At 47.7% G+C, this 24130-nt stretch overlaps 1 protein-coding gene across 1 annotated transcript in view; it reads left to right on the top strand.

The window, feature by feature from the left end:
- The first annotated feature begins 11474 nt into the window (after positions 1-11474).
- LOC116969224 (NACHT, LRR and PYD domains-containing protein 3-like) overlaps positions 11475-24130 on the top strand; it is a 31207-nt gene continuing 18551 nt past the window's right edge. The window contains exons 1-4 of the mRNA XM_033016122.1: positions 11475-11622; positions 13513-13605; positions 20246-20530; positions 23689-23781. Of these exons, the coding sequence (XP_032872013.1) occupies positions 13545-13605; positions 20246-20530; positions 23689-23781 (439 nt within the window). The 5' untranslated portion in view covers positions 11475-11622; positions 13513-13544. The remainder of the gene's footprint in view (positions 11623-13512; positions 13606-20245; positions 20531-23688; positions 23782-24130) is intronic.

Here is a 24130-nt window from a genome sequence, read left to right as displayed (position 1 = left end):
CTCCCCTACCCATCTGACCCTCTTCCACCAGTCCCCCTACCCCTCCCTCCCCACTTCCACTTCTCTCCCCCTCCCACTCCTCTCCCCCTCCCTCCACTCTTCCTCCTCCCTCCCCACCCCATCTCCTTCCTCCCCTAAATCACCTCCCTCCTCTCCCACACCTCTCTCCCCTCCCCCACCCCTCTCTCCTCCCGTCCCCCACCCCTCTCTCCATCTCCCTCTCCTCCCCCCACCCCCAACCATCTCTCCCCCGCCCTTCTCCCTCCCTCCACACTCTTCCCCGTCTCTCCCACCCCCACACCTCATACCCCCTCCCCTCTCCTCCCCTTCCCCCACCCCTCTCTCCTCCCCCTCTCCATCTTCCTCCTCACCCCTCTCCCTCTCATCCCCTCTCTCCTCTCACCCCCATCTCTCCCCCACCCCCTTTCTCCCTCCGCACTCTTCCCCATCCCTCCACACTCTCCTCCCTCTCTCCCCACCCCATCTCATTCCTCCCCTCCCTCCCCCACAACTCTCTCACCCTCCCCTCCTCCTCCACTCCCCACCCCTCTCTCCTCCCTCTTCATCTCCCTCTCCTCACCCCTCTCCCCCCCTCCTGATCCCACCCCATCGCTCTCTCCCCACCCCTTCCCTCTCTCTCCCCACCTCCCTCCCCTCTCTCTCCCCACCCCCTCCATCTCTCCCCCCGCCCCTCTTCCACCACCCCCCCACCCCTCTCCCCCTCCCTGCCCACTCTTCCCCTTCTCTCCCCCTTACCCCACCTCACCCTCCCCCACCCCCTCTCCCCCTCCCTCCCGTCTCTCCCCCACCCCTTCCCCGCTGTCCCTCTTTCACCACTCCCCCTACCCCTCCCCCTCCCTCTTCCATCACTCCCCCCTACACCTCTCCCCCTCCCTCCCCATTCTTCCACTTATCTTCCCCCACCCACCATCTCCCACCTCTCCCCCTCCCTTGCCTCTCCCTCCCCAGTTCCACCTCTCTCCGCTCCACTCCCTCCACTTCCCTCTCTCTCCTCCTACCCCTACCTCCACACTCTTCCCCCTCTCCTCTCTCCCCCACCCTCTTTCACCCCCTCCCCCCCACCCTCCCGCACCCCTCTCCCCCTCCCTTTCCCCCTCTCTCTCCTCACCTCTCCCCCCTCCCCTCCCACGCAAACCCCAACCCCTCTCACCCCCACCTCTTCCCCTACCCATCTCTGCCTCTTCCACCACAACCCCCTACCCCTCTTCCGCACTCTTATCCTCCCCCCTCCTTCACCACTATTCCCCCTCTCCCCCTCCCATCCCACTATTCCCCCGCCCCCTTCCACTCTCCCCCTCCCTCCACACACTTCCCCCTCTCCCTCCTCCTTCTCTCCCCATCCTCCACCCCTCTCCCCCTCCCCCACCTCTCTCACCCCTCTCCTCCTCCCCTTCCACCCTCACCCCTCTCTCCCTCCTCCCCTCCCACCCCTCTTCACCCCATCTCCCCCCACCCCCTTCCCCTCTCTCTTGCACCACTCCCCGCAACCCCTCTCCCACTGACCTACCCTCCCCGCGCTCCTCCCACTCTCCGCCCCCTTCCCATCCCCCTCTCTCTCCCCTTCCCATCCCCCTCTCTCCCCCCTACCCCGCTCTCCTCTCCCTCCCAAATCTCTCCTGTTTCCTCCTCCCCCTCTCTCCCCTTTTCTCACCCTCCCGTCTCCCCACCCCGACCCCCCCACCTGTGTGTTTGGGGGGTGGTTAGTTTGTGTGATGCCGCAGCCCCCGCAAACGCGCATTCGTGAAACAGAACCCACGGGTCTGCACTTGGTCCAGTACTATTGCTAAAAGTCTCATCTTGACCACTTTCTGCCTACGTTGTAAATACATTTTACAAAAAATGCTACCCTATATCGCTGTGATTTTTCACCATCCTACTCACCATCCTTCTCTCCTCCGACTGCCCCAAGGTTTTTTCCGATCAGTGAAATAATATGAAAGTTATGAATGTCCAAAAAAATCGTGAGTTCAGCAGATTGGTCTTCTCGCCTGTCCATCACCATGATGAAGGTAACGCCCCTTCCGGGGGGGCCACGAGAATAAAGCCCCGGAGGCCGGATGTAAGTCAGTCACCCCGGAAGACCGTGAGTGAGTGTTGAGTCCAGAACTGTGAGTCTGCGCCGTGAGTGAACTGAACTGAGTCTGCACTGTGCACGAATTGAATGATTGGTCTGCACTGTGCTGCTTGAACTGAATTGAATGGTTGGTCAGCACTGTGATGCTTGAACTAAATTGAATGGTTGGTCTGCACTGTGCTGCTTGAACTGAATTGAAGGGTTGGTCTGCACTGTGCTGCTTGAACTGAATGTCGCGCTCATTCCGGAAGTCCCGCTCAGGGGAGAGCCGCGCTCAACCGCGTGAGTAGATTCAAGCGAGTTTTACTGTCATATATGTGTGTGTGTGCGAATGTGTGATGCCCCCCCCCCCCCCCCCCCCCTCCCCCACCCTTACTGGGACGAGTCATCAGTAGTGATAACTCTGCTGAGTCCTAAATGTTGCAAAACCTACCTTCAGCGGCGCTGCAGATCTGTCGCTGCCCGTTTGCGCGATTTTGGCGCCTTTGAGAGGGGGGCTGGTTTAAAACACGATTTTCTCTCGGCTATTCAAATCGAGGTTGTTCCGCCTACTTAGTTGCTGGCGAAAAATCGCTGCGAGGTTCGTTCGCTGCAGGTATTTATAAACTTAATTGGTTAATTTAATTGTTATAGTAAGTTAAAAATCATCCTCTAAACCCGCGACCCCCGACAACGGGATGGATCTCATGCAGGGGACAACGGAAGGTTTATTTTTACATTAAAAAGCGCTTCTTAAGATCCCTTTATACAAAATTTTATGTTGCGAGTGGCTAATTTAGGGGCCCATTAAATCCCGCAGTATTTTTCTGGGCATATGGGGTACAAATCCACCGCAATGGGAACGTTCCAAACCAGCGCGTTCCACAGAGTTCCACAGGATCCCACTCGAAAGCTGATGTAAATGGCCATTTATTTACAGCAATTGAACACTAAATTCCTTCCATTTGGCCTATAAATTAATGTAAATGAGATTTAAAAATCATGTTTTATTGTGAATTCTTTGTGAATGTTATTTTGCAGTTAGGCTATTTAAAAATGTTCATCTTTTCTTAAGAAATGGATAGATGTTTAGATCTAGTAATTGAAGTTTGGAATTAGCTACAATTGGGTAACTAACTAATTATATGCTTTAATTTCTGGTCATCCAAGTATGATTGTTTAATATTTGTTTCAGAATGCTTCAATGTATAATAACTGAAACATTCTTTCAGTTCTCTTAATTTTTAATAAAGTTATGGCCATTTCACTGTCCTCGATCACAGCTTTTGTGTTAAGTCAATGAAAATTCAATAGGGAACAAGATGCTAATTTCCGAGTATGAAAATGTCCATAACTTTTTTAATACTGAAGATATGAAAGTGAATTAGGTGTCAAATTAAACTTAGTTTTGTGCTTTATCTGATGGGATAAATTGCAGACTTGATTTTTAAAATCTCAAAATATTGTAACATTGCTACTAGTGGCCCTCCTCCTACAGGGTAGATCAGTAGTGATGGGTCTTCCCCATCCCCCTCTTTTAATCAGGTTACCCTGACCGCACACCCGGCAGTTAAAATTCCCCGCTTTATTCTGGATCATAATTTCTACGAATCACGATATATAAAACTATGTCGGCTCACAAAATATGTGAATGCTAGTCTTCGCAAAATATATGCAAACATTTTCTGAGATTTCAGGACATTCCTGGCCCCCCTCTTTTGGCTCCTGGGCCCCTTTTTGGACCCCTGGCCCGGGTAAGATGTACCCCCTGCACCCCCCTCTAATAGGTCATGGGATTGAGATAGAGAGGGGGGACAGAGCTGGGAGAAGGGAAGAGAGTGAGGGAGGGAAGGAGGGAGGGAGGGGGGAAAGAGGGGAAGAGAGGGAGGGGGGGGAAGGAGAGAGAGGTTAGAAGAGAGAGAGGGAGGGGGAAGAGAGGGAGGGAGGGGGAAGAGAGGGAGGGAGGGGGAAGAGAGGGGGAAGTGAGGGAGGGAGGGGTGGAAGAGAGGGAGGGGGGAAGAGAGGGAGGGGCAAGAGAGGGAGGGAGGGGGAAGGGAGGGATGGGGAGAGAGGGAGGGGCAAGAGAGGGAAGGAGAGAGGGAGGAAGAGAGGGAGGAACCAAAGATCTTAGAGCAGATCTCAGATCTTTGGGAGGAACAGAGAGAGGGAGGAACAGAGAGGGTGGGAGAGAGGGGGAGTGAGAGAGGGAGGAGAGAGGGAGGGGGAGAGAGGGAAGGAGGGGGAGAGAGGGAGGAAGATGGAAGATGGGAGGGAGGGGGAAGATGAGAGGGAGGGGGGAGGTGGGAGAGGAAGGGAGATGGGAGGGAGGGAGGGGGTAGATGGGAGAATAGAGGGATGGAGGGAGGGAGGAGGGAGTGAGTGAGGGGGAGGGAGGGAAGGGGGGACAATGGACACTAGGTATAGGATTAGGCCATTCGGCCCTTCTAACCAGGTCTGGCTGATCGTCCCCAATCAGTACCGCGTTCCTACCTTGTTTCTGAGTGAGGAGGAGGGGGGAGAGTAAGGGGGGGGAGGAGGAGAGAAGTGGGGACAGGTTTGGGATGGGGAGCGGGAAGGAGGGAGGCGGATTTGAGATAGAGAGAGGGGGGAGCAGAGCTGGCAGGGAGCGGGGAAGAGAGAGTAGGAGGGAGACGGGGAGTGAAGGACACGGGACGATACAGAGCGATATCACTCCATGATGGGAACCAGCGGTCCTCTGGGCCAGTCGGGGTGAGCCGAGCTCCGGTGGTCCTCCGGGCCGGTCCTCCAGGCGGGCGGGCGCGCAGGGGTTGGAGCGCGTGCGCGCGCGGGGTTGGCGGTTGGAGCGCGTGCGCGCGCAGGGCGGTTGGAGCGCGCGGACGGGGTTGGCGGTTGGAGCGCGTGCGTGCGCGGGTTGGCGGTTGGAGCGCGTGCGCGTGCGGGGTTGGCGGTTGGAGCGCGCGCGCGGGGTTGGCGGTTGGAGCGCGTGCGCGGGTTGGCGGTTGGTGCTCGTGCGTGCGCGGGGTTGGCGGTTGGAGCGCGTGCGTGCGCGGGGTTGGCGGTTGGAGCGCGTGCGCGGGGTTGGCGGTTGGAGCGCGTGCGCGGGGTTGGCGGTTGGAGCGCGTGCGCGGGGTTGGCGGTTGGCGGTTGGCGCGCGTGCGCGGGGTTGGCGGTTGGAGCGCGAACAAGGTGAAGATGACCCGGCGCTGGGACCCCGGACCCTGGTGAGAGAAAGATGGAGAGACAGAGAGACAGACAGTAAGAAACATAGACAATAGGTGCAGGAGGAGGCCATTCGGCCCTTAGAGCCAGCACCGCCATTCACCGTGATCATGGCTGATCGTCCCCTATCAATAACCCGTGCCTGCCTTCTCCCCATATCTCTTGATTCCACAAGCCCCTAGAATAGCAATGTTACAACATTTTGAGATTTTAAAAATCAAGTCTGTAATTTATCCCATCAGATAAAGCATAAAAATAAGTTTAATTTGACACCTAATTCACTTTCATATCTCAAGTATTTAAAAAGTTATGGCCATTTTCATACTCGGAAATGAGCATCTTGTTCCCTATTGATTTTCTATGGACGTAACAAAAAAGCTGTGATCGTGAACAGTCAAAAGCCCATAACTTTCTTAAAAATTAAGAGAACTGAATGAAATTTTCAGTTATCATAGATTGAACCATTCTGAAACAAATATAAAATTATCTTACTTGGATGACCTGAAATTAAAGCATATAATTAGTTAGTTACCCAATTTCAAACTTCAATTACTAGATCTAAACATCTATCCATTTCTTAATAAATGATTAACATTTTTAAATAGCCTAAGTGTCCAAATAATATTCATAAATAATTCACAATAAAACATGATTTTAAAATCTAATTTACATTAATTTATAGGCCAAATGGAAGGAATTTAGTGTTTAATTGCTGTAAATTAAAGTCCATTTAAATCAGCTTTCTAGTGGGATCCTGTGGAATGCGCTGGTTTAGAACGTTCACATTGCGGTAGATTTGTGCCTCAAATGCCCAGAAAAATACTGCGGGATATAATGGGCCCAAAATTAGCTACTCGCAACATTAAACTTTGTATAAAGGGATCTTAAGAAGCCCTTTTTAATGTAAAAATAAGCAGCCTACCTTCAGTTGTTTGCTCTATGAGACCCTGACAGCTGCCGGTGGTCGCGGGTTTAGAGATTGATTTTTAAACTATTATAACAATTATACAAAGCCTTTGAAACTAATAATAGCTTTTGCGACGGGGTCTTCCAGCGATTTTTCGTTAATAATTATCTAGGCTGAACATCTTCGATTGGAACAGCCTAGAGAAAATCGCGTTTTAAACTTGCCCCCTCTAAACGGCGCCAAAATCGCACACACCGGCAGCGACAGATTTTCAGCGACGCTTCAGGTAGGCTTTGCAACATACCTACCTAGAGCTCTATCTAACTCTCTCTCTTAAATCCATCCAGTGACTTGGCCTCCACTGCCCTCTGTGGCAGGGAATTCCACAAATTCACAACTCTCTGGGTGAAAAAGTTTTTTCTCACCTCAGTCTTAACTGGCGTCCCCTTTATTCTAAGACTGTGGACCCTGGTTCTGGATGCGCCCAACATTGGGAACATTTTTCCTGCATCTAGCTTCTCCAGTCCTTTTATAATTTTATATGTTTCTATAAGATACCCCCTCATCCTTCTAAACTCCAGTGAATACAAGCATAGTCTTTTCAATCTTTCCTCATATGACAGTCCCGCCATCACAGGGATCAATCTCGTGAACCTACGCTGCACTGCCTCAATCACAAGGATGTCCTTCCTCAAATTAGGAGACCAAAACTGTACACACTACTCTAGATGTGGTCTCACCAGAGCCCTATACAACTGCAGAAGAACTTCTTTACTCCTATACTGAAATCCTCTTGTTATGAAGGCCAACATTCCATTAGCTTTCTTCACTGCCTGCTGTACATGCACGCCAACTTTCAGTGACCAGTGTACAAGGACGCCCAGGTCTCGCTGTACCTCCCCCTTACCTAACCTAACCCCATTGAGATAATAATCTGCCCTCTTGTTTTTGCCGCCAAAGTGGATAACCTCACATTTATCTATATGATACTGCATCTGCCATATATCTGCCCACTCACTCAGCCTGTCCAGGTCACCCTGCAACCTCCTAACATCCTCTTCACAGTTCACACTGCCACCTAGCATTGTGTCATCCGCAAACTTGCTAGCATTGCTCCCAATTCCCTCTTCCAAATCATTAATATATATGGTAAACAGTTGCGGCCCCAACACCGAGCCTTGCGGCACTCCACTCGCCACTGCCTGCCATTCTGAAACCACTCCTACTCTTTGCTTCCAGTCTGCCAACCAATTTTCTATCCACGTCAACACCCATCCCCAATACCATGTGCTCTAATTTTAGTCACCAGTCTCCCGTGCGGGACCTTATCAAAGACTTTCTAAAGTTCTAGATACACTACATCCACTGGCTCCCTTTCATCCATTTTACTTGTCACATCCTCAAAAAATTCCAGAAGATTAGTCAAGCATGATTTTCCTTTCATAAATCCATGCTGACTTGGACTAATCCTTTTACTGCTATACAAATGCCCCATTATTACCTTTTTAATAATTGACTCCAGCATTTTCCCACCACCGAAGTCAGGCTAACTGGTCTGTAATTACCCGTTTTCTCTCTCGCACCTTTCTTGAAAAGTGAGATAACATTAGCTATCCTTCAATCCATAGGAACTGATCCTGAATCTATTGAACATTGGAAAATGATCACCTATGCGTCCACTATTTCTAGAGCCACTTCCCTGAGGACCCTGTGATGTAGTCCATCAGGTCCTGGGAATTTAGCATCCTTCAGTCCCATTAGCATACCCAATAATATTTCTCGCCTAATGATAATTTATTTCTGTTCCTCTACCCCCTTTGATCCTCTGTCCTCCAGTACTTCTGGGAGATTGGTGGTGTCTTCCTTATTGAAGACAGATCCAAAGTACCTATTCAACTCTTCTGCCATTTCCTTGTTGCCCATAATAATTTCACCCGTGTCTGCCTTCAAGGGACCCACATTTGACTTTGCTACTCTTTTTTTCCCCTCGTACTTCATCTTTTCAGCACATATTGCCCGTTTTGTTTCCTTCTGTTGTCTATGAAAGTTTCCCAATCCTCTGGCTTCCGGCTACTCTTTGCTGTGTTATACATCTTTTCTTTTTGTTTTATTCTATCCCCAACTTCTCTTGTCAGCCACGGTTGCCTCCAACTCCCCTTAGAATCTTTCTTCCTTTTTGGAATGAAATGATCCTGCATCTTCCGTATTATGCCCAGAAATTCCTTCCATTGCTGGTCCACCGTCATTCCTGCTGGTATCCCTTTCCAGTCTACCTTGGCCAGCTCCTCTCATGCCTTCATAATCCCCTTTGTTCAACTGCATCACCGCCACTTCTGATTTAACCTTCTCCTCAGATTACAGATTAAAACTAATCATATTATGATCACTGCCTCCAAGTGGTTCCTTTACCTCGAGTTCTCTTATCAAATTTGGTTCATTGGACAACACTAAATCCAAAACGTAGGAGAAAGTTGTTGACTTAAGGAAGATAGTTGGTGTACACGCCAATGTCAGCATCAATGTTTGTGAACATTAAAATGTATGAGCTTCAAACTCCTAGGCGTAAATACCACAACAATTTGTCCTGTTACAACTAGATTGAAGTGGTTGGCAAGAACGCATGCCAATGCTTTTACTACCTCGGAGGACAATGTAAATTGAGCATGTCCTCAATAAATCTTAGATATGGCTACAGATGCACCACAGAAATTATCCTATCATCTTATATCTTTATTTGTAATCAGCTCTGCCCAACTTCGCAGGAAATTGAAGAAAGTTGTTGACGTAAGTCTTCCAACGTCCAAAGCAGCCCCACTTCCTGCCCCCCCCCCCCCCCCCCCCCTCATTCAACTCCACCTATACTGATGCTGCCATAGGAAAGCAGCCAACATCATGAAGTACCAGACACAACACGATCATTTCCTCTTCTCTCTCCCTTCGGGCAGGAGATACAAACGCTAGAAAGCAGCTTTCCCTGTCACGAATCTGTCGTATGCTGCGTATCTATTCCCAATCTAAATAATCTACTTCGTGGTAGACTTCGCACTTTAGTGTTATCCAAACTTACTCTGTTGTTGTCACATTAAATTCAGTATTCTGTGTATTTCCTCTTTTGCACAACCTGTTGTATTAATACAAGATCCACCAAATGCTGGAGTAAATGAGCAGGCCTGGGTTTACCCCTTACTAGCAGTGCTCTGTCTAACATTTCCTCTCTTCCAGCTTTTTGCAAACCTCCACCCCCAACCACTGCAAACAGTCTGAAGAACGGTTCCGACCTCAAATGTGTAAGAAGTAACTGCAGATGCTGGTTTCAACCGAAGATAGACACAAACAGCTGGCGTAATTCAGCCGGACAGGCAGCATCTCTGCAGAGATGGAATGGGTGAAGTTTCGGGTTCAGACGCTTCTACAAACTGGTTAGGGATAAGGGAAATGAGAGATATAGACGGTGATGTGGAGAGATAAAAGGCCCTCACTAGTGTCTCCTCGGTACCCCGCAGCTCAGCCCTTTCTTCCCCTCCCCCTAGTCGCAAAAGAGACAGTCCCGCTAGTCCTTAGTTTCTACCCCATCAGCCGTCGCATTGAACAAATAATGCTCTAAAATTTCCGCCACCTCCAACGGGACCCCACAACTAGCCACATTCTTTCCCCCCCCCCCTCCCCATTTCCACCCTCCGCAGAGACCGTTCCTTCCGCATCTCCCTGGTTAACACATCCCTTCCCACCAAAACCACCCTTCCCACCCCCTCCACAGGTACCCTCCCATGCAACCGCAGAAGATGCAACACCTGTCACTATATCTCCTCCCTCAACTCTGTCCAGGGACCCCAACAGTCCTTTCAGGTTAGACAGAGGTTCACTTGCACCTCCTCCAACCTCATCTACTGTTTCCGTTGTTCAAGATGTGAACTCTTATACATCGGCGAGACCAAAGCAGACTGGGTGATCATTTCGCAGAACACCTTCGCTCAGCCCGCCTGAGCCAACTTGATCTCCCTGTTGCCGGACACTATAATTCTCCTTCCCATTCCCACACAGACCTTTCTGTCCTTGGTCTCCTCCATTGTCAGTGAGGCTAAACGCAAATTGGAGGAACAGCATTGCATATTTCGTTTGGGCAACTTACAGCCCAGTGGTATGAATCTTGATTTCTCTCACTTCAGGTAGCCCCGGCATTCTCTCTCTCTCTATCCCTCCCCCACACAAGTGGCACAAGCTTCTCGTTTTCACCCTACAAACCTAAAAATAGCCTTTTTCCTTTATCATCGTTACTTTTTTGAATATCTTTAAATCATTGTTCTTTATCTCTCCACACCACCGTCTATATCTCTCATTTCCTTTATTGCTAACGTCAAAAGGAGGGTTTTGACACGAAACGCCACCCATTCCTTCTCTCCAGAGATGCCGCCTGTCCCGCTGAGTTACTCCAGCTTTTTGTGTCTATCTACCCGACCTCATATGTCACGTATCCATGTTCTCCACAGATGCTGCCTGACCGGCTATGTTACTCCATTATTTTGTGTCTTTCTTTTGTTTAGTCCAGTACCTGCAGTCCTTTGTTATTACAGTTTCATTCCTATATGGTACGACCTGTGTGGACAACATGCAAACCGAAATGTTTCATTCATAGAAACATGGAAAATAGGTACAGGAGGAGGCCATTCGGCCCTTCGAGCCAGCACCGCCATTCATTGTGATCATGGCTGATCATCCCCTATCAATAACCCGTGCCTGCCTTCTCCCTATATCCCTTGACTCCACTAGCCCCTAGAGCTCTATCTAACTCTCTTAAATCCATCCAGTGACTTGGCCTCCACTGCCCTCTGTGGCAGGGAATTCCACAAATCCACAACTCTCTGGGTGAAAAAGTGTTTTCTCACCTCAGTCTTAAATGACCTCCCTTTTATTCTAAGACTGTGGCCCCTACCTCTGGACTCGCCCATCACTGGGAACATTTTTCCTGCATTTAGCTTGTTCAGTCCTTTTATAATTTGATATGTTTCTATAAGATGCCCCTCTAAACCTTCTAAACTCTAGTGAATACAATTCGTGCGGTATACGTGCAATAATAAACCTGTACTGAGTTTGGGAGGCGTGTATGGAGAAAGGAGCATAGTCACCGGTTCAGGTGTGAGACTCTTCCACCCAACAGTCACACAAGTTTCTGTCTCCAGTTTTATTTCAGATTTGCAGCCTCTGGGTTGTGTTTAATTTCTCCCTGGGCGCTGAACACCGCCCACACGATGATGATGCTAATTCAGCACAGCCCACAATGTGCAGCCTATGGACATTCTCCGGGTGGGCGCTCGATCTCTTCCTGTTAGCGGATTGTGTCCGGGTTGGAGCAGCAGAGAGACGGACCTCGCCCTCCGGGGCGGGGGTGGCGTGAGAGGGCCGCTCGGAGTGCAGGGTGTGGGGAGACTGCAGATTCCAATCGGTGAGTATTTTTCCACCGATTCCGAGTGGACGGGGTCTGATCTTGGGGCGGTGAAATATCTCCCATAGGCGGACGCTCTCCGGGCCTGCATCGATCCTGCTGTGGCGGGACCTTCACACCAGGCCCGTGACGCGGAGGACCCGGTGAAATGTTCCTGGGAACGTTGCGGGTGGTGGTGCCGAGACCAGATCCGCCCAGTATGTTACCGGGCGTTGGGGGTTTCTTTCTCCTTCACCATGTCCGCATCCGAGCCCCCGCGTGGATGGATGCCTTTGGCCAATGCGGTTTTCATTATTCCACGATGCACAAAGTGACCCATCGGCTCATTTCACACGGTTACATCGTGCATACTATCTCGTCCATTCTGACAAGGCATTGAGTTTCAGAGCTGACCCACATTCTTGAGAGCGGGAATCTAGACCACCGATTTTACCGATGGCAGAATTATACATTGTGCTTTCTGCAATTTCACCCTTCTACAACATGAAATATGGCGTTCTTCCAAGTATAATATATAGTCATGTGGACCTCCTCTACCCTAATCAACAGCATCTGGTGTTCCCGATGTGACATCCTGTACATTGTCGAGACTAAGCGTAGGCCCGGCGAGAGTTTAACTGAACATTTGCGCTCGGTCTGCCACGGCAATTGCTGAGCTTTGTACCTTTTTGTCGCCGGACTCCTCCATTGCTACTTCCGCATGCAAATTGAAGGAACAGCACCTCATTCAATCTTCATACCGTTACAAATTAACTGAATTCTCCAATTTTAGGTAACTGCCGCTTTCTTCCAACTCAAACCTGTGGCCCACCTGCGTTCTCACTTATTTCCATCCAGCTCTTCCCGCTTCCCGCTACTCTCCTTCCGGGTTCACAATCCGCAAATCTTCAAACCTACCTTACTCCTACTGTTCTTATTTCTTGCACAGTGACATTATTTTTGCATGCAGGCTCCGCCATTTCCAAAGTCCAAAGCCAATTCGATATACTGTAGCAGTTCCTGTGAACCGACGTCCCTCTCCTCGCCCGACCATCTTTGTGGCCCGGGAGGCGCCTCCTCCACCTACCTGGGAGGCACTGGAGACATTATCCCAGTTCATCCTCTAACCCAGCCCACTCATCGCTCCAGCTCTCTCCCGGTAACGCCGTCCGATGAACCTTTGATCGGGTTTGGGCAGCGTCCTGTAGAGATGAGACGGATCGTGAAGTGGGACTGGTGGTAGTACTGCAGACATCACCTGACATCATGGAGACCCTGCAGAGTGCAGGCCTGTGATATAATCCTTCTATTCTCGAAATGAAACTCCAGGGATGTAGTGGAATGTACCATGGGAGCAGTGGGGACCACAGTTTCCAGCAGATTTGGGACGTTTGCAGTTGACCCATGAAATGGTTTATTCCCCCGTTCCAGCTCGTGGGGAATTTGGCAATGGGTAACGTGGTGGTATGGAAGCTTTTGTCCTGGATGGCAGGGTTGTGGGAAGAATAGGGGCAGAGCAGAGTGTGACAGTAATTCCCAATCTGTGGGTATTTTCCCTCTTTCTCTGCGAGTTGAAGCCTCCAAACAGGTGAGGTGTGGATGTTTGGTCTGGAATACCGATACGGTGGTCAGGCGGTTAGAAAGCTTCAGGGATCTGGCACAGATGATGAATTGCTCCCTTGGATAGATCAGACAAAGTGTTATGGATGACAGGGCAGGGCAGACATGAAGATCTAGGTGGTCTACTCCTGCCTTGATTGTTTGTTAATTTGCTGGGGTATACCATCTTGTTTGGATGGGGTGTTTTCCACATCTCCGCTGCACTGTAATGCTGTTTGTTGGTTCACAAGGCAATGTCTTTCTTCACATTCAATTGTCACCTGATGGTTCTGTTAATCTTGTTTATTCCAGAGCTACAGAGTTTGTGAACACCTGTCGACATCATGGCTGAAGGTGGAGACTGGGGAGGTGATTCAGTGGCCTCTACATCAAAGAAACAAAAAGGTTTGTGAGCCTTCTGTGACATATATATGATGCCCTGACAGTGCGTGTGCACCTGATGCAAGAAATGATGTTCACACGGAAGTGGGAATAGAGAAGGGGCTGAGCACAGACATCTACAGGGACATCAGTCACAGGTGGGCGGATGCAGAAATCGTCTGATAAATCAGCACCCTTTATGAAACAAATGATTTGAGTTGCCGCAAAAGTTGTCAGAATATCAGAGTCCAGAATCAGATTCTACGCCGAGATGAGGCTTTGACCCATTTGCCACCTGTCAATTTATCTACACTAATCCCATTTCTGAGCCCATGGTCTGTCGCCAACTATCAATTTACAGTTCGAATGCACATTCAGGTGCCCCTGTGACAATGTTGTAACAGTGTACCTGCCTCCAACACCACCTCAGGCAGTGTGTCCCAGACTGCAGCCATCACTGCTGAAAGATTCTTCCTGAAAGATCATCCTCTAAACCTCATGGTGCCCGCATTAAATCGATGGAGAATTATGAAGAAAATGCTATGCAGAAAAATATTTTTGCCATTGACCCTATTTTTCTCACAGTATTCTGTACTTCTGGATCACTGCCTGTCCGCGCCAGTTTCAAGGAAGACGACTTAAATCACTCCAGTCTCTGCTGATAAGTGAAATATTCATTCCCGAGCAATATCCTGATGAATCTCCTCCACATCTTATCCAGTGTAAAGGCATCCTTCCCACAGTATGGAGATCAGAATTGCACATACACCTCCAACATAAGACTTAATCAACTCCCTGTAAAATTATATCGCCTCCCTGCACTTGCTTTCAATGCTGCAGCTAATAATAAGAATGTTAAATGTTGTCTTACTGTGTGTTGCTGACTTTAGGGATCTATGGATTTGTACGGGTGTTTCTCAGTAGACTCTAGGCCCTTGCAATTCATTGTGAATATCCTGGTTTTATTTATCCCTCCAACATGCGTCAACTTGCCCTTATCAGGATTGCATTTGAAATGTTATTTCTCCGTCGAACATGTTGCCTAATCGTCCATAAATACTGGTTCAAATCGGAAAGGCCAAAATCTGGAATACTTGGAACACAATTATCAAATTATCTCAAAGTAACAAGCATCCAAATTTTATATTAGATATATGGAGATAACATAGCACCAGATTCAGAAGGGTTTCGGCCCGAAACGTTACCTATTTCCTTCGCTCCATAGATGCTGCTGCACCCGCTGAGTTTCTCCAGCATTTTTGTGTACCAGATTCAAGGACAGCTTCTTCCACGCTCTTATCGAATTCGTAAATGCAGCTAGGGATGTCTTCCTGTCCTCCCAATTTACCGTTTTACCTATTTACGTCTACCCCATCAAGGACATTGCACTTTGTCCAAGGAACTGATGTGCTTTGTTTAATCTGTTCCTGAGTTTAAATTGATTGGGTCTGTGTTGGTTTATCCGTTCTGTTTGGATTATTACATGTAAAACCAAGCTTTGCACAGTACTTCGGTACATTGTGACATTAATGCACGTACAGTGACAATGAATGCATGACTGGGGAGTTGGTGTACGGGTCGGAGATTCAGATATTTGGACAATTTGGATCTTTTCTGGGATATATGTGACCTGTAGACGAAGAACCTGAACTGGAAGGAGATTTATATCCTGGTGGCCAGTTTGGAAAGGGCTGCAAAGGAGGATTTAAACTGATTGGCTGGGGACAGAGTCAAAAGTAGTATTCAGACAGTTTGAACTGAGATGTCAGTGGACGAGCACTTTGTGACCAATGACGACAATTCAATTAGCTTTGAAACCCTGTGTAAAAGAACAGTTCTGGTCTTCAATGTAAAATTTTAAATTGTGTGGTGGGAGTCCACCTTTGACAGTATGAGGTAGGAACAATCATTGGACTAAGTAGTATGTGGGCAAAGGGATGTCAGAAAGGGGAAGTTTTTAAATTGAGATAGTGAAATTTCAAGATATGCATGTTGTTAGTGAAGTACAAGTGAGGAACCCAGGATGATGAGAGAAATTTAGGCTCCGGTTAGGGAAAAGAGAACATGGGTTAGGTATAGACTGCAAGGATCAATGCTTTCCTGGGAGAAGTGTGAGAAGTTGAGGAGCATACATAAGAACAAAAACAGGAGGGCAAATAGTGTGCACATGGTGGTACTTATAATTAAGGAGAAGTCAAATAAATATTACACGTATATTAAAGGGAAAGGGGTAACTATAGAGTGAAATGATACCCTCACTGGTCATCTATGTGTAGAGCTGCAGGAGATGGGCAAGGTCTTCCATTACAATTTCTCCTCTGTATTTACCATGGAGAAAGACAAAGTCTTGAGTGCAGTTGTATTACAGTCGAGGTGGTGCTGGATGTCCTTAACTGTATGAAGATAAGTAAATCTATGGGGCCTGTGATTAGATGTATCTAAGGCCACTGTTGAAAGTCAGAGAATAAATTGCAGGAGGCCTGGCTGAGATATGTGAATGATCGTTAACCGTGGGTGAAGTGCTGAACATTTGAGGGTAGATAATGCTGTGCCTCTGTTTTAGAAGTGTTGCAAAGAAAATCCTGATAGCTCTAGACAAGGAACCACGAGAAGAATGAAAACTACAGAGTAGTTAGCCTAATGTTTGTGGTAAAACAGTTACGGATATAAAGTGGTAAAATGGATGTGTATTTGAAAAGACAGATATTGGCAATAATCACATTGGTTTTGGCTTTGGAGGTCGTCTTTCACTAATTTGATTGGCACTTTTGAAGAATAAATGCGTAGGTTGATGAGGGCAGGGCCAGAGACATAGTTTGTACATATTTCAGCCTGTAAGATTCCCTGTGGTAGGTTAGATCGTATGGTGTCCACGGGGTTGCCTAACTGCATACAGTATTGGCTTGATGACTGGAAGCAGAGTGATGGTGGAAGATTGCTTTTCAGACTGGAGGCCTGTGAATGGTGCACCACTTGGGCTCCATGTTGGGCCCACTGCTGTCTCATCTGAAGAAATGAATTCAGCGGCGATGTTAAAGTATGATTAGTAAGTTTGGACATGTAAGTTTGTGAAGTCGAACCAGGATAGGACCTTCACGTTGAACGGAAATGCCTTGGAGAGTATCCAGTACAAGTAAAGTCCCAAAAACTGGCATCACGGGTAGATAGTGGTGAAGGCGGAATTTATAACCATATAATATAACCATATAACAATTACAGCACGGAAACAGCCATCTCGACCCTTCTAGTCCGTGCCGAACACGTATTCTCCCCTAGTCCCATATACCTGCGCTCAGACCATAACCCTCCATTCCTTTCCCGTCCATATAACTATCCAATTTATTTTTAAATTATAAAAACGAACCTGCCTCCACCACCTTCACTGGAAGCTCAATCCACACAGCCACCACTCTCTGAGTAAAGAAGTTCCCCCTCATGTTACCCCTAAACTTCTGTCCCTTAATTCTCAAGTCATGTCCCCTTGTTTGAATCTTCCCTACTCTCAGTGGGAAAAGCTTATCCACGTCAACTCTGTCTATCCCTCTCATCATTTTAAAGACCTCTATCAAGTCCCCCCTTAACCTTCTGCGCTCCAAAGAATAAAGCCCTAACTTGTTCAACCTTTCTCTGTAACTCAGTTGCTGAAACCCAGGCAACATTTTAGTAAATCTCCTCTGTACTCTCTCTATTTTGTTGACATCCTTCCTATAATTAGGCGACCAAAATTGTACCCCATACTCCAGAATTGGCCTCACCAATGCCTTGTACAATTTTAACATTACATCCCAACTTCTATACTCAATGCTCTGATTTATAAAGGCCAGCACACCAAAAGCTTTCTTTACCACCCTATCTACATGAGATTCCACTTTCAGGGAACTGTGCACAGTTATTCCCAGATCCCTCTGTTCACCTGCATTCTTCAATTCCCTACCATTTACCATGTACGTCCTATTTTGATTTGTCCTGCCAAGATGTAGCACCTCACACTTATCAGCATTAAACTCCATCTGCCATCTTTCAGTCCACTCTTCCAACTGGCATAAATCTCTCTGTAGACTTTGAAAATCTACTTCATTATCCACAACCCCACCTATCTTAGTATCATCTGCATACTTACTAATCTAATTTACCACACCATCATCCAGATTATTGATGTACATGACAAACAACAGTGGACCCAACACAGATCGCTGTGGCACCCCACTAGTCACTGGCGTCCAACCTGACAAACAACCATCCACCATTACTCTCTGGCATCTCCCATTCAGCCACTGTTGAATCCATCTTGCTACTCCACCATTAATACCCAACCATTGAACCTTCTTAACCAACCTTCCATGGTACGCTGGCCTTAATCATTCGGGATATTCAATATAAAAGTTGGAACGTATGTTGCAGTTGCACAAGACATTGGCTGCACTTGCATTCTGTTCAGTTTAATCACCCTATTTCAGTAAAGATAGCATTAAGATGGAAGGTTGTGCAAAGAAAATTTTCACGGATGTTCCCAGTACTGAGGGCATGAGCCGTTGAAAGAGGTTGGGCAGGCTAAAATGTTATTCTTTGGTGTGCTGGAGACATTATTCTTTGTTCATCTCGAGTGTGGTGCTCTTCGGTCTGTCCAAACCTTGTTGGCCTCCAAGCTCAGTTCAAATGTCCAAGAGGGATTCCACCAGGTGGCGCCTGAGCGGCAGCCTCACCAGCAGCTTGTGCGTTTTTTTTTACTTTTTGTTATTTTTAGCATGTCTAAATGTATGTCTTAATGTTTCTTGGTATGTTTTCATGTGGGGGCTGGTTGGGGGGTATAAGGGGAAACTGGTTCTGGTTACCTACCTCAACGGAGATGCGACTTTTCGCATCTTCGCCCCTCCTCGCGGCCTAATAACTGGATTGTATCTTTGCTGGATTGTTAAGGCCTCCCAGACCAGAGACGGGGCCAGAGTTTCAAACAGCAGGCGCGGAGGACTTACCATCGTGGAGCTGACGATGGCATACTTTGCCGAGGATCGCCGGGTTGGAGCTCCGACCGCTGGGCCTGCTTACTTTAACATCATGGAGCAGGTCTGCGGAGCTTCTAGCCACGAGTGCGGCGCGAACTTTAACACCGCGGAGCCTGGGATCCTTTGCCAGGGATTGCCAGTGTTGTAACTCCATCCAGTGGGCGCCTGTGGGCTCATTGTGAAGCTAGGGTCTCCGGTAAGAAGCGGCCGATTCGGGAACTCCAAGCCGCGTAGTGTGTTCCGATCCGTCCCGACGTCGGAGTTTCGATCAGCCCGACGAGGGGGCCTGTACATCTGTAGCAGTAACTGGGGAGGGATCAAGGCCCCGACCTGGGGTGAACAAAGGAGGAAGATGACTGAACTTTATTGCCTTGCATCACAGTGAAGACTGCTGATTCCACTCTGGTGGCTGTTTATGTTAAATTCCATTGTGCACTGTGCTCTCTTTACTTGTGTGGCTGTATCTCAATTGGTGCATGTGACAATAAATTAGAACTTGGAATATTGACCCATTCCAGATTGCAGGACTACAGGAGAGGAGGGACTGGGTGGGGGAGGGTGGGCAACGAGAACAAAGATGGGACCGGGCAGAGGTCCATCGAGAACAAAGGGAGACCCAGGGGAGGTCGTCGAGGAAAAAGAGGACCACCAACAACAGGGGTACCCAGGGGAGATGGGGGTGGGGTGGCGTTATTGGCCGTGTTCAGCGGCAGACCTGGATAGCCGTTGTGAGCAGCAGATAAAACTGTTTGATCAACTCGGCGACTCATGCGTACTGCCTGGTTGTGGTCTGCTGTACGATTTTATCCAGTTGTGTGCAAAACAAAGCAGTTCACTATAACTAGGTTCATGTGAATGAAGTATTGTGGAATATTGAGATTGATGGATGATCTTATAGAGATGTATAACATCATGAGGGGGTAATAGATAGGGGGTATGCACAGGTATTTTTTAAAGAGTAGAAGAATCTAAAGGGCAATTAGGAATTAAGGGACTGAAGTTTAGGGGTAACATGAGGGGGAACTTCTTTACTCAGAGAGTGGTAGAGCCATTTAATAGGGACTCGAGGGTTAACATCTTCACCAAGATTGGTGGGTATATGGAACAAGCTGTCCGATGTGGTAATTGTAGCGGGTACTATAATAACATTTCATAGAGTTATAGAGTGATACAGCATGGAAACAGGCCCGTCAGCCCATCTTGCCCACACCGACTACAATGTCCAGCTAGACCTGTCCCACCTGCCCGCGTTTGGCACATACCCCCCCAAACCTGTCCTATCCATCGACCTGTCTAACTGTTTCTTAAACGTAGGAAAAGTACTTTCCTCAACTACCTCCTCCGGCAGCTTGTTCCATACACCCACCACCCTTTGTGTGAAAAAGTTACCCCTCAGATTCATATTAAATCTTTTCCTCAAAAGACATTTGGACAGAGCGGTTTAGAAAGATTAAGGTCAACCCGTAGATTGATGGGACCGCTTCGATTGGGCATTTTGGTTGGGTTGAGCCGAAGGGCCTGTTTTCTTGCTCTGTTTCTAAGATGATCATTAACTTCCACTTGCCCCAGAATGTTAGCTTAGATTGTTGCCGGCTATTCGGAACCTGTGGTTTTCTCAATTTGAAATTTATCTGCAACTTGCAATTATTGTTTTTTTTCAGGTGGGAAATTAACTCAAGTGGGCAAGTTCCTCAAAAGACTTAGGCCAGGCACCTCATCAAAGAAGGATGGTCAGAACACAGGGACAACGACAGAAAAGCAAAGTCGGATTGAGAACGGAACCTTAATGGAATGTGAACCCGCCGAAGAGGAAAGGGAACAATGTCAGTCCCGAGGGAGAGGAATAGGAGACGTGGGTCACGGCCCTGGAACTGACCCAAGTGGCAAAGTCCATCATGACCGAGATTCATCAAACAAGGAATCATCGAGTCTCATCCAAGGAGCAGGTGAGTGAAATTGGAGGGAAGTGGATGCTGCAGAATGGTGAAGACTAGGGACAGAGAAGAGAAAAAAAACAAATGGGTTTGGGCGAGGGGAAACAGGAAATAGGAATAGTGGTGTAGGAGTGCTGACTAGACCAATAATATTCTGCAAGGATCAGTTCTGGAACCTCCACAATTTCTAAACATGTTCACGATTTGGTCAAAAACGTAGGTGGACGAGTTTGTAAGTTCAAAAACAATAGAACTATTTGCAGAATTGTGGATAATGAGGAAAGTTGTCAAAAGATCCACTGGAATGGACATTAGGCGGCACAGTGGCACAGCGCCGGGGACCTGGGTTCGATCCCGAGTACGGGTGCTGTCTGTACGCAGCTTGTACGTTCTCACCGTGACCTGCGTGGGTTTTCTCCGAGATCTTCGGTTTCCTCCCACACTCCAAAGACATACTGGTATGAAGGTTAGTTGGCTTGGTGAATGTAAAAATTGTCCCTAGTCGATATAGGATAGTGTTAATGTGCGGAAATCGCTGGTCGGAGCGGTCCCGGTGAGGCGAAAGGGCCTGTTTCTGCGCTGTATCTCTAAACTAAACTAAACATCAGTTGGAAATATAGTCTGAGTTAAGGCAGACGAAGATCGGATTGCTTTCTCTGAGTAATGAAGGCTGAGTGGCGGCCTAACAGAAGTACAGAATAGAAGGGGCATAGATCTTGTCAGTCTTGTTCCCGGGGGGGGGGGGGGTATCTCTTACCGGAGAGAGGAATGTTTAAAGGGGACAGGCTGGACAAGTTTTTACACAGTATTTGGTCGGTGCCAGCGGAGGTGGTGGAAAAGCTGTGTAGACTGACACATGACTGACACAGTCAGGGAACAGAGGGATCCAGTCCATGAGAAGGTAGATTGGGATTAATTCAAATTGGCATGATATTGTTGGTGCAGATATGGGGCATCAAAGGACCAGTTCCCGTGCTGCACTATTCTATGTTCTATGCAGGTTTGGCTTCATTAATACAAATCATAAAGTCATAGACTCGTACAGCAAGGAAATAGGCTATTCGGCCCAAGATGCCCCATCTGCACTGGTCCCACCTGCCTGCATTTGGTCCATGCCCTTCTAAACCTTTCTGATCTGTGCACCTGTGCAAATATATTTTAAATGTTGTGGTATCACCTGCCTCAACTACCTCCTCTGGTATCTCGTTCCATATATCCAACATGCTCTGTGTGAAAATGTTTTCCCCCACATTCCTATTAAATCTTTCTCCTCTCACCTTCAATCTATGTTCTCTGTTTCTTCATTCCCCTACTCTGGGTCTAAGACACTATTCACCCCCCCCCCCCCCTTCACGAACTTATCAACCTCAATAAGATCATCCCTCATCCTCCGACACTCCAAATAATAAAGAGCTCAACTTCGGGCCCTCGAGTCCTGGCAACATGCGCTTCAATCTTCTCTGCACCCTTTCCAGTTTGGTAACATCTTTCCTATAACAAGGTGTCCAGAACAGAACACTACTCTAAATGTGACCTGGCCAAAGTCTTGTCCACCAGTTACATAACATCCCGACTACTATACTCAATATTCTCACTGATGAGCCCTGTCATTCACTAAGGTCCTGTCCTGCTTTGACTTCCCCAAATGCAACACCTTGTGCTTATCTGTATTAAACTCCATTCAACTTTCCTCAGCCCAACGGATGAAGACCCCTTTGCATCATTTGATAACCATCGTATTAATCATGCCTTGTGTACTCATCCAAATCTTTGATATAAACTACAAACAGCAATGGGGCCAGCAACGATCACAGGCCTGCAGTCTGAAAAACAAACTTCCACCATCACCCTCTGCTTCCTTTCATCATGAATTCTCTGTCCAGTCAGCTAGCTCTTCCTGGATCACTTGCGATGAAACCTTACAAAGCAGCCTATCATGTGGAACATTACCAAATACCCTGCAGTCCATAAAAGTAAAGTCTCTGGCTTTTCCATTATCAATCTTTTAAGTTACTTCAGAAAATTCAATCAGATTTGTGAGATATGATCTCCGACTTACAAAACTATGCTAACTATCCGTAATCAGCCCTTTATAGATATATCATTCCCCTCAATGTTCTCCAGTCATTTGCCTAACACAGACGTTAGGTTCACTGGTCTATGCCTTGCAGTCATTCTTAAATACAGGACCTGATGGTCACCCACATCCTTTTATCCTGGTCTTTGGTCATGACCATCTCGCTGTTAGTTTTGTCCAAAGGGTCTCTCGGTTGATCGCTGGATCATCCATCTTCATCTCCAATTCACAAATACAGCCAGCAAGGAGCGGCACTGAGACACATTTCCCACGGGTTTAGTCACCAGGGACACCAGCAGTTGCTCGACATAGCTGCAGGAGGAACGTTGCATCATTCCACCTGCCTCTTGACTGCACTGAAATAAGAGACAACAAGCTCAAAAATCTCACTCAACAGCCTACTCAGCAGGTTCAACAGACTGGACCTTTATCTCCTGCCCCTCTCCTCAGACTCCTTTCCGAGGACTTGTGAGCCGAAGACTCACACTTGCCCTGTACACAGCACTTTACCTCTACACAGCCTCTCTACCAATACAACTACTCCCAACAGGGTGCATCTTGCCTTTTTATTAGTTGCTCAATCAACCAATTTCGATGATCCAAACAATCCGCGCCATATTTTCAAGTGCCCTGCTAAACTGTTAAATCATCACATCCACGTCATTAATATAGATTGTAAACCTGGGAGACCCAGCACTGGCCTTTGAAGCATCGGTCTAGTTATTGACCCATTGATCCAAATGAATGGGCTGTCAGGCAAGTGCACAGTGTTATGCTAGATGGTGTAGGAGCTGCAACATATTTTGACGTGTCCCTTGGGGAAAGGTTTAAATGTGAAGAAGCGAGTCGCTCAGTGCAAGATTTCAATACTGTTACACCACCAGGCCACAGGATGGAAATGGCTGATTCAGTTTAGTTTCTAGTTTAATGGTGACATTCCACGCCCCTTCCCCTCCCCCCAAACCTACCCACTCCCACCCCCAACAGCGGGAGATTGATAGTGGTGTATAATGGTTCACGGTTCACTTGGTAATCTTTTTCTTGTTGTCTTAATCATTGTCTAATCCCACTATTACTATTCGGTTTACTGCAGAGCAGCAGAATGTGGTAACACCTATCCACAACATTGCTGAAGTTGGAAACAGAACTGCAGCTCCATTGACCTCAACAACAAGGAAGGACACAGGTGTGTTGCAGAATTCTTCAAGATATAAATGTTGTCTTGATATCTGGTTTGCATCTAATGCATGGTCCACAGGTCAGAAGGATAGGGAATTAAGGAAGGGACTGAGAAAGAGAGGATGTTAACATCTGCAGGCCGTAGTTGAAAGGACAGAGGGAGTGATCGTAGAAGTTATGAATCATCCTCATTGAAGAATCAGATGTGCATTAATGCAGTGACTGGGGAGAGGCTTTCTGAGAAAGTGAAGAGTATAAGTTGGTGCATAAAACATGGCGACTCTTGTGTTTGGACACTGTAGTCTGCACTGTTGGAGTTATTATGGTCCAAGTTGTGCCTCAGAGTCATAGAGGCA

The sequence above is a fragment of the Amblyraja radiata genome, unplaced genomic scaffold (assembly GCF_010909765.2).
Source record: "Amblyraja radiata isolate CabotCenter1 unplaced genomic scaffold, sAmbRad1.1.pri S128, whole genome shotgun sequence".
In the NCBI taxonomy this organism is placed as follows: Eukaryota; Metazoa; Chordata; class Chondrichthyes; order Rajiformes; family Rajidae; genus Amblyraja; species Amblyraja radiata.
Note: the sequence above shows the minus strand (reverse complement) of the source record. Positions and strands in the feature narration are given on the sequence as shown.